Source organism: Plodia interpunctella, chromosome 11, assembly GCF_027563975.2.
Source record: "Plodia interpunctella isolate USDA-ARS_2022_Savannah chromosome 11, ilPloInte3.2, whole genome shotgun sequence".
Lineage (NCBI taxonomy): Eukaryota > Metazoa > Arthropoda > Insecta > Lepidoptera > Pyralidae > Plodia > Plodia interpunctella.
The window spans coordinates 6,611,620-6,623,034 of NC_071304.1; the positions used below are offsets into that span (position 1 = coordinate 6,611,620).

General features: G+C 33.4%; 1 protein-coding gene across 2 annotated transcripts in view; it reads left to right on the plus strand.

Annotated features, from left to right (window-relative positions):
* The window catches only part of LOC128673815 (uncharacterized), a 30,811-nt gene extending 20,527 nt beyond the window's left edge, over nt 1-10,284 (plus strand). Inside the window, exons 33-46 of one of the 2 annotated variants that reach the window (XM_053751932.1) lie at nt 190-405; nt 852-926; nt 2,405-2,597; nt 2,847-2,924; nt 3,494-3,621; nt 3,882-4,034; nt 4,281-4,414; nt 4,773-4,896; nt 5,222-5,346; nt 6,280-6,545; nt 6,879-6,943; nt 7,590-7,749; nt 8,590-8,786; nt 9,471-10,284. In XM_053751932.1, the coding sequence (XP_053607907.1) occupies nt 190-405; nt 852-926; nt 2,405-2,597; nt 2,847-2,924; nt 3,494-3,621; nt 3,882-4,034; nt 4,281-4,414; nt 4,773-4,896; nt 5,222-5,346; nt 6,280-6,545; nt 6,879-6,943; nt 7,590-7,749; nt 8,590-8,786; nt 9,471-9,584 (2,028 nt within the window). In that variant the 3' untranslated portion in view covers nt 9,585-10,284. The remainder of the gene's footprint in view (nt 1-189; nt 406-851; nt 927-2,404; nt 2,598-2,846; nt 2,925-3,493; nt 3,622-3,881; nt 4,035-4,280; nt 4,415-4,772; nt 4,897-5,221; nt 5,347-6,279; nt 6,546-6,878; nt 6,944-7,589; nt 7,750-8,589; nt 8,787-9,470) is intronic. The other variant, XM_053751934.1, reaches the window with a different exon arrangement.
* Nucleotides 10,285-11,415: the final 1,131 nt, after the last annotated feature.

Genomic DNA, 11,415 nt, shown 5'->3' on the forward strand with positions numbered 1-11,415 from the left:
GTGCGGTGCGGTTAGTCATATTTAGATGCAGCACTATTTGAATTCGAAATTCTGCAGATTTTTTTCTCATGTAAAAGGGGGAAGAGAGAAATGTAAAAGAGTGCATCTAATCATGAATGTTCTGTTACGTATTGGATCTAAGCAACAAAAATTTTGTCGTTCCTAAAAAAATCCGTCAATATTTTTCAGCAAATCTGCCGCCGTCTACATTCAGCCCTTATGGAAGACACCTTGGTGTTCATGTACGAGAAGGCCCTACGTGAGGTGCCTCTCTTCGGGAAAGTGGAACGGTCCTTCATCAGGGTATTCACGCAGCATTTGGACGAAATGTACTTCCTTAAGGGAGAGACAGTTATACAGTGCATGGACGTGCAACAGTACATTTACATTATTTATAGAGGAAAGGTGAGGATCTCCATACTTGTTAGTTCTGACCTCGATCTTTGTGACATCACAGCTCTGAATTTAAGTGAAACATCAGAGTATGAGAGAGAGCGTCATATAATGGCATGGATCTGCAAAAGTTTATCTGCTTTATGTATAGAGGACAGGTGAAGATTATGGAAATTCATAAAAATGGTCAGCTAAAATCTTTAGCTTAGTCATATTAGGTATATGACTTTGAATTTAGTGAGTCATAATTTTGTCACTCAGGTTCAAACTGACAACTTCCTAAAATAAAATGACAACTTCATAAAACGTCTAGGTTTAATTAAAAGGCAGCGGAGCTTGCGCTGCTTTCAATCCAAAAAATAATGAAGACATGGAATTTATTCATTGCGATATTTGTTAAAAAATTTAATTTAGGTCTGAATTTATGTCTAATTGCGTGTGTTGCATAACTACTTTAGGTGGACGTCCTCACTTCATACAATGAAATGATTACGTGTATGGGACCTGGAGGCATGTTTGGCAACTTCAGTGGCGTGAGTATTACTCATAGGGTGACCGTCATATTTGACGCTGATTTTAACTGGCACGCCGCTGACAATTAACAAAATGTCGTATTTTGCGTACGTTAAAGTTAACGTCAAAGTTGACAACCACAACCACTCTTATTGTATTGGTATATGGAAAAACGTACAAAATCTTTATGTAAATTCATCAATAAAGTAGTAAATAGTAATTATAAGTAGTAAATCAAATAAAGTAAAAAATCAAACTATTTACAAATTTTCAAAATTAAATTTTGTATCAAGCAATTTTTTTATCGAAATTACAAAACACACAAGTACAAAAATAAATCTTCGAATTGTACGAATGTTTTATAATTTAGGAAATTGAAGAAAGAAACCCTTGAGGTATAACAATATGAACGAACAGTCGTTGCTCTTTGGCGTAGCAGTCGTAACTTGTAGTAAGTTCGTAGCTACTTACATCGTCTACGAATCGTAGCTATTGGCATATTTCTCGTCGATCCGTCGTAGTTTATATGAATCAATCCGCATTAAAAATCTTATTTCACGTGTTATTCTTATATGCGTACTTTCGTAATTGTTTTTAAATTTTCACAATATTGCCAAACAACCACATCCGAGAAGTTCGTCGGGGAAATAAAAAGTAACACGTGCCATTTTAGTAATTAAAAAAATATTTGATTTGCGAAACAAGATTTTAATTAATTACGACGCTATTATCCGCAGGGAAATAAATACCTTAGTATTTTAACATGAATTTTGAAGGCATATCATTTATTTATCATATCAAATTGCGTTATACATCATCGAACCTTGTAATCTCAGGAGGCCTGTGGTAATCTCAATCCGTCACGGCAAAGTTTCGACAATGTATCGCAAATACACAAGTTATTACGCATACGTAACAGGTGGTTAACATACGTGCCCGCTGGGAAATACACAAACAAAGTAGCTCCAAAATGAAGGTGTAATAAAATATGTTTTAAAATTAAAGCACGCAACAATATAAATTGAAATTTTTGAAATTATTGCTATAAGAGATAACGCAAAACATATGTTAACAATTTTAGTTGTGTCTCTATTTTGTGTTGGTTCTTGGAACTTCTATTTAGCCTTTTGACGAACTTTTAGTAAAGAACTGAAATATGATGATAATTTTAAATTATGAAATGAGCGTTTTATTCATGGCAGAATATAAAAAGCCAACCTTTTAATGTTCTGCCATTCAATAATTAAATTGTATTTCGAAATAAGTTAAGATAAATTGTATTTTGAAATAGGTTATGTCCTTTCAGTTAAAGAACTTAAAACGGGCTATTTTGTTAATTTTACCCATCTTAAATCACTACATCAATCATAATTCAGTTTTAAGTTCACAGAAAATGTTTAGAACTGATTCAGGACATCATCATCATCCAACCTGCCACATTCAAATTGTTAACATTTATATATGTTCTATAATTTTATTTACACTGTTATTTTTTCAGCAACCAATGGCATGTTCATCGGTGACAATCTTCGCGAGTCGCAGTCTCGACTTGCTTGTGATATCCGGCCCTACGTTCTTCAACCTCATCAAGTACTACCCTAAGATCCAAGAACCATTGAACAAGGCTTTCTTAAATTCGAAAGACTATATTTTACCTATAACTATGAACTATACTGATGATTCGTCTTCAGGTATCTGATATGTGCATAAGTATTTTTTTTTATTGTTAAATTTATTTATATTGTTTTACTAACATCGAACATGCTGCAGTTATAATTGTGCCAGCAATAAAAATGTACAGACAGACAAAAGACAGACAAATATTCTAAGATATATTTTTTTATCAATCATATGTGTCGGTGTTTGCGCTGGCACTCACAACCAGGAAATAATAATTATTATTATCATACTCTATACATACTTAACATGCTTCCTTGCAGAAGGCTCAGAGTATGAGCTGTATTCGTTGGGATCAGTCGCCGACTCCAGAAGTGAATCGAGCAAAGATGGTACTAATGGTACGGCAGATTTTGCTCTTGTTCTAGGACTGGTTTAAATTTGTTTAAATGAAATAATCTCGAAATTTCTCCTGATATTCTGATAGCACACATACGTGATTACGTTCGAAGTTTGACAGCACATTTCGGCCAATCTTAATTCTTTATGTATAAGGACATCAATATTGTGATCGGTGCTGTCAAATAGCTTATGTAAATGACTGAATAGAAATAGAAGGGGTTTGTGCTGCATTGGTAAACAAGCAGATAGCTAATAGAAGCACTAAAATAATCACTGGTCAATCAGGATCAATCAAAATCAAATCATTTTTTCGTCAAAATCATCACTTTTTCACGTCGTCAAATTTAATAATATTTACCGTTATAATATTTTAATAATAGTTACATACTACTAGTATTTCAGTACGACCACTGCTGAAAAGAAATGCCGATCACATTTGATAATACGTATATGTATGGAAAAGATTTCGTCTCTCAGTTTTTATGATCCAGGTTGAGAGTTGTAATGAGTTGTTTTACGACTTCCTGCCTGACGTTAATGAACTATTTGTTGTTGTATTTCCGTTTAGCATCAGCTATATACCGCAGCCAGTCCCAGTCCAACGTGAGCCAATCGAAATCCGCCGCTAGTGTGGGGACGTACTATAGCTATTTGTCTATGGATAACATTTTCAGACCCGGCTCGATGATGTTTCAGGTACTTATCATACACAGTAAAAACAGATTACTCAGAAATAATGAAATTATTTTGCAACAAAGCAAAGTTATTAGTCTAATTTGAAAAATTATGTGTACTAAATTTTATCGAAATACGTTCAGTATATTTAATTCATCAGGTTATTTTAAAGAAACTTTCTTTAGTTGTACCAAAAGTAACCATCTTCTTTGATACTTACAAGTGTTTTGTTTAAAATATTCGACTTTTGCTACAACTTGTCGGCTTAATATTTTTCACAGGGTTTCGGATACTTAACATGTGCATTAACAACTGTTAATTACGTACTAGTATTGTATGAAGTGGTGACACTCAACGACTGTGTCGTATTTTTCTGGCTGCAGGCCTTATTCGATATATTTTTCTATGCTAAGATATATTTAACAATGCACCAGGTGAGTTATTGTAAAATAAAACTACTTGTACTGGTTTGGAGTTATATGTACCTATATATATATATATATACTCCTAAATAAATCCAACACCATAGTTCATTTGCATGATACTCCTAAAAGTAAAGCCGTTTAGGATGCTTTTTGTCTCTATTTTTGAACACTAACAAACCGTATGTACGAGTAATAATATAGATAAACATTTGGATTTTGAAAAGATAGTATTACGACTTGTGTTTGAATTTTCAGGGTTTCTTGACCAAGCATGGTGATATTTTGATAGACCCGGTCAAATGTAGGAAGAAATATTTTAAAAAATCACTCTGGGTGTGGGCTGATGCTCTGTCAAATGCCCCTTTGGAGTTCATTGGCTTCTTTTTCAGGTAACAATATATTTTATGGTAGACCAGGACTGCATTAGGCCTTTTTTGCAGATCTTTTAAAACATGTTGGACATTGAGATTAGACATTCCTTTACAGTAGGTGCAGCGGCCTGCGTTCGTGTTGCGATAAAAAACATTTAGTAGTAAAAGCCTACATAATGATGTTAATAGATACACGCATACTCATTTGTTCCATTGCAAAGCGTTTTAACGCACGTTGAATAAAAGCTTGTGTTCTTAGATAATTATTTGTATAAACAATGAATAGCCTAAATCAATGGCAAGTCTATGAAAGATAAGACGTCTAGTGTTATGGAATTGGTCTCCTACGATGAATGATTTATTTTTCTGGTTTCAGCGAACCTACTCGAATGAAAGTGATCCACTATTGTCGAATCAATAAGTTGATTCGACTGTCTTATCTGATAGAATTTTATAATAATACTGCTGCTGAACTTACGAATAACCTCACTATACTTCAGGTAATAGTAGCATTTGTTCCTTCTATCGTTATGTATCTAGGTAGGTATATTTATTTTGTAATTCATGCATATAATTTATGTTTGCCTTTTTATTAATATTATATTTTACTAACGATTGCACACGTCAGAGGTAGCCTAAGTTATAAACAACATTTATACCAAATTTGATCAAAATCGTCCCAGCAGCCCAGATTTAGCCGTGACAGCATGAAAGACAGATATGGATTCAACAAGGAAATGACAATACGCGTAAATGTTTTGTATTTGACATTTCTTTTGTGTACTTTCTTGCATCAAAGAGTATGGTATTGTATAATTGTTACAGGCGACTATGACGTTGATTGTGGTTGTTGTCATTATACACACCTTCACATGCTTCTGGCTTATCTCCATGATGGCGTATTCTCCAGTTACCATCATAAGGACGCTCAAGATGCATCTCATAGATGAGTATGTATTACAAAGTTGAATCTCTTTTGTTATTAGTTTAGACATATTCAATCTCACGTCTTTAACCATTACGAGGTAAGCAGAGCCAAAAGTTATGAAATTTGAAGTCCACTTTTCGTTAATTAGCATATTACAAAAAAAAAACCTTACACAATAATGCAAGCAATATAGAAAATAAAACTTTTTCTGCAAAGTATCGTGTCGTGAAAAGATTAGTGTCGAAATTTATTGAATACTACATTTTTGTAAAAGCTTCAGGCACTACAATATCTGTAAAGAAAGATTTATGTCTATTCAATCAGCAGCTTCCATAATACAATATTTGGAAAATTCCTGTTATTGGATATTTTAAAATTTGCCATCTCGAATATTTGGATTATAAATAAACACTTGACGAGATCAGAACAAGGTATCATCTCGATTTATGTCGTCATTTTGTGCTTAACTTATTTTATATTACTATTATACTTATAGAAATATTTCTAGAACAAATGAAATAGTCTTATAATATAAACCTTGGAGTAGGCCCCTGTGGTTGTGGCCCATCTTCCTTATCCATCAGAAAGACCCAGGGCTCAAAGGGTTATTATAACGGCTGACTCATCATCATCATGCCGTGCCATCTTCGAATTGAACTTTGGAGGTCAACATGCGGAAACCCTCGTTTATTTACTTACTTGACCACCATACTTATATCTATCTTTACAGGAGGCTATCCTAATTTTATGTATGCAACAAAATCACATCAGTAGATATGACGTAAATTATATTATAAATCTTTATGATCAATCAGAAATAGCTAATTGTTACTTACTTTGAATAGTAAAGATTAAACGAAGCTACTTTATTTACAGTTCAGCAAAGGCATAGGCCTTGTATTATCTATAGCTAACACCGAAATACTGAATAGGTCTATGAAATATATTTGATCAGGGTCACACCACAGCGGCGCTGGGACTACGTGTCCTCCTTATGCGTGATCATCTCGGAGCTGACGACGACCGGCGGCGACGAGTTCGTCATCACCGACATCATCCCCATGATCATCCTGTCGGCCTGTCTCATCAGCGGCAAGATGTTGGCTTCTGTGGTGGTAGCCACCGCTATACAAATCGCGTACGCTACCAAGTATGCCATGATTCAGTACGAAAAGTCCACCACTGAGCTCATTGATATGTTGAAGAACCAGGGGCTGTCAAGTAAATATATTCAAATTATATTTTTAATAATTACTAGAGCTGGGAAGTTTTATTAATACAAACTTTATTTTTCTGAATAGTTAATCAGGTTTAAGGCATTCCATATCAACAATCCATTTTTTCATCATTCAGACGACTGTCTTAATAACATAAAAATAACATAAACATGTCAGACAATAAACTTAAATTCGTTTAAGTAGAAATACATGATATGACAGACTTTAGGGGAATAGATTATATCGTAATGCTCTGAATAAACTATTAGCGACCTAATACAGTAATAACTTACTTCAGACGTACCCAGATTCATAAAAATACTTATTCAACTTTAAGGTTACCAACTGAAGAAGTTTGTGAAGTATGTTCAACAGCTTTGGGCAACTGAACGCGGCAGACAGGTAGACTACTTAAATTCTATTTTCTCTAGTAAAGTATTATGAACTATTTTGAGTATCAAAACTTCATCAAGTTAAAAGTTGGTAAAATATTATCTTCTTGGAACGATGAGAACTTCTTGGAAAATAGTAGCTGTACCCCGGGACTTCGCTCCCGTGGGAATTTCGGGATAAAAAGTACAACATGTGTTATTCCAGGTTATATTTTATCCGTGTACCAAATAATATATGTATGTCTGTATGTTATGTATGTACATACATACATACATCCTCACAAACTTTCGCATCTATAATATTAGTGGTATTAAAGCATCAATACTGGCTTCTTGCTATTGATAGTCATATCGATTGCCTTGAGTCTCTTCTTATTAAGGAACAAAAAAAAATTACACAAATATGTACGATCCACTCCTGATAGGCACACATAGGTTTACAGACAATGATAGCAAGAGAAATGAGAATGTGCTTCCTACTAAAATGAAATCTAAGTACTTTTTTGGTGTTGCTGGAATAAAAACAAACTATCAAACTATATTTCTGGTCTGCCATTTCTGGTATGTTGCTGCATTACCGTATCTGCGATGTTCGATCACCACTTGAGGTACCTCCACATCTTCAGCTGATCACAACAGTTTGCTTTATCCACCAGCTGCCAGTTCTCCTGAGCCAGACCCCTTACGTCCGGCGCTGCATCCTCATGTCTGCTATGTTTGGCCACCACTTGAGGAACTGCCACATTTTCTCCGATACGGGAGAAGCATTCTTGCGTCAACTGGCTGGGGCTCTTGAATATACCACATTTTTTCCAGGTAATTTGTTACTAGGCCACAATGTCGCGTGTGTGTTGCAGGCGTCTATTAACTGAGTACTTCCAATCTAGTGTGCCGTACGCCTGCTTGGTTGTATAAAAAATATGAAGCAAATTTTAAAGCGTAAATGAAATGAGTACTTTTATAAAAAAATATTAGGCATTTTTGGCACTTTATTTTTACGTTGAGGTGAAACGCTTTGTGTCGCCTGTTTAGGTATTTAAAGTCAACTCACAAAAAGACAATAAATAAAAATGTAAAAATGTAGCAAGTAAACTGACTTCGATAAAATGTCCTAGTACCACGCATATCGCATTAACCAATAATCAAATTTGCATTGGAAATTACACGAACGTTGCAACCTTATATCGATTTCGGATTTATCACGTTACATGGAAATTGGAAATACATATGATTTTGATCCCAATACGTATTTTAATTATTGTACTGACCCGATTCTCGGAAAGATCTGTTTCTGATCACAAATTTGTATAGTCATATTTTAGAATTGTGTAAGTGCCAAGTAGAAATCTTCTATTTTTTCATTACTATGTAAATGTAATGAACTATTACTTAATAATAATTTAATAACCCACAATTTTTTTTCTTTGCAATATATTGGAATAAAATATCAATATGTCTTATATTAGTACAAATCATCAATATATATTACAAAATATCTATAAAAATATTATAAAAATATATATCTTATTATTAGTACAAATCTGATGAACTTCAGATCTAAACTGTCTGACCAAAGCATCTAATTGGTTCTTGGTTTAAGGTAAATTCTAAATTCAAATAATTTGTACAAAATGAAGTTATTTTTTTAATTCACAGGTAACTATATAGTGGTAGCAGGGGACAGTGAAGCCCGGATGTACTGGGTGACGACGGGCATCGTGTCTGTGGTGTCCGTCAGGCCAGATTTAACGGAGACCACACACGAGTTCTTGCATGCAGGCGATATGTTCGGGTTGTTGCAAGGGTTGAACAGGGGCATCCCTCACTGCTTCTCGTACAGGGCTGAGACAAAGGTGAGATTTAGAAAAGGATATTTTTTAAATTATGACTCGGTTGGTCTATGCGTATATCTAGGACTTTGCAGCTGTCAAGTAATATTTTTAATGTGGATTTTAGGAGGTTCTATATCAATATTGCCATATCTAGACCAAACCCAAATTTCACTTTAGAAATTGAAGCCAAATAATGTACTCAACTCAGGTACGTATTTTTTGACATAAATGTAAGATTATTTATGGTATTAAAATCAAAATTAAAGTAATGAAAATGTTAAATCCATTTAATTTAAATCAGTGTCAAAAGGCCAAATTAACCAAAATGATATCTATTAACCTTCGCTAACAGGGTACGTACTCAGTCAGACTTGAGCGTAAGATTATCTTGTTGAGATAACTTCGAGTTAAACGACGATTAGTTATCTGTTCAGTGAAGTCAGAGCCATTTAGATACACTGATTGAAGCTTTCTGTTATTGAGTTTCTGAATACATATATAATAATCCCTTTAGGAATATTTAATGAAAACATCAAAAAGATTGTGGATATTTAATGACACTTTAACTATATTTTTCCACTTAAAATCATTGCAAATTTGTTGCTATTATCGCCAGATATTTGACTGAACCCATAGAGGTGTACATAAGTATGAGTATAAATTTCTGATTTTCAAAAGCCCTAACTGTAAATGTGTTCATTCCAGGTGAGTGTAGTGTCTCTCGCTTTGGACAACTGGCTCGACATGGTGCAGTTTTTCCCAGATGCCAAGAAGATAATCATTGAAAGTGCTGAAGTTTTATTCACTACCTTAGTCTAGTTTTAAATTTATTAGCGAGTGTTTCATTATTCGCGGAGGCATAATGCATGAAATGGAGGATTTCAATGTAATTATATTCAGCTTGTTCAGTTAGTGAGATCAAATTTTGTTAAAATTATAATGATGTACCTTCATATCATTGGTAGCTGATGTACTTTTTAATTTTAATATAATTTACAATAGAGTAGTTGACAAGGTTAGAGCATTGTAAAAAATATATATAATCTAGATAAAAGAGATATATTTAGGATTATTATAGTACTTCATAGACTGTGACAATGCAGCTGGATTATACGAAAAAGTTGGTTGGGAAGTCCATTATTCAAAAAGGAACAAAATCCAATATTTTTCAAAAAGTATGAAAATATGAAAACAATCTTTACAATAAAAAAACTGAAATTTTGCAAGAATTTGTATTAACAATTTAATTTTTAATTTATTTTCTTTGTGAACATTACATTTATCAAGTCGTGACGTCTCTTCTATGTGGCATTTAGTGTGGAGCGTTTGGACGAGTACAAAAAGGTGCGATTTTATTATCAATATCAAATTTTTCACTTGTGTTTCTATTAATATAAGGGTCTTCGAATAGTCATCAAAACAAAAATTTGTCAACTAGCCTATTATGAATAATAAATAAATATAAGTTCAATTTATAAGTATTTATTTTATTATATTCTATTATATATCTAAATGTGTGGTAAGATTATTGTATTATTAAACTGAATTTAATATAAAAAATAATTATATAAATTCGAGTCTGTCGGTTTATTTTAAAGTATACTGTACAAATTTTATGATGATGATTTTGATGATAAAACTCAGTTGGTTTCCAAAAATTATGTTCATCTATGTGAAAAACTGACCAAATATGTTGATCTCCCATACAAATGATCTAACGTATTGGATAATTACTTCACTATAAATTGTATCTTTTTACCACATATTGAGCAAATTGCAAAAAATGGGTTAAAAAATTATCCCTATAATATATAATATAACTAATTTCAAACTACCTAAACCTGATTGATTGTTGCCTGGAAAAGATAAAAAGTTCATGGCAGTTAGCTTCACATAAATCGATCATTACCAAGTCACCGTGAGGGAAAAAAGACGTAGTCCCTTTTGGGATCTAAAGGGTTAATTGGATTCAGTGTAAAGTGCGATTTATAGCATGCGTTACGCAACGCGATGGAAAATAGGTAGGTATTTTAGAATTTTATACGTTTAATTTTATATATTCTTCTTATATTTTTAACTTGTGATTTTATAAATAAAAATATAAGAATTATATATTTTCAGGAAAAAAAAAATCCAGTCATACATTTATTTAATTGTTCTCAGAAAAAATTATAAACCTGAAATTTAGCAAATAATAAGTAATTGAAGACGTTGTATCAAAATAAATGCACTTTTCCCACTGCTTCCAATCCACTTGCATCGATTTTGCATCTAGAAAGTTAAAGTTGAACATTTTGACAGCCCTAGAGCAGTCAGCAAATACTTCCCATTAGGTAAATAAGCGGTTTGGGCAGCATTCAGAGATGTTCACGCCCAGTATTTTTCCAATTTCTTCCCAAATAGTCCGGCGCAATCTCATCTCATAAGTTAGGTTTACGCCGGACCTTTTCAGAACATACTTGGAAAACACTGAACGTAAACCCATTTGTGGCACGAACTGCTAATTTGGCTGAGTGAAACTAGCGCTCAGAGCTGGATTCTTTGAATATTTCTAAATCCCAAGATGGCGCTGCCGAGAATTCTTGGAGCTGAAACTGCTTTCACAATAATTACATGGTTTTCTCAAGCTTTTCCTTGCTAGCATTCCTCC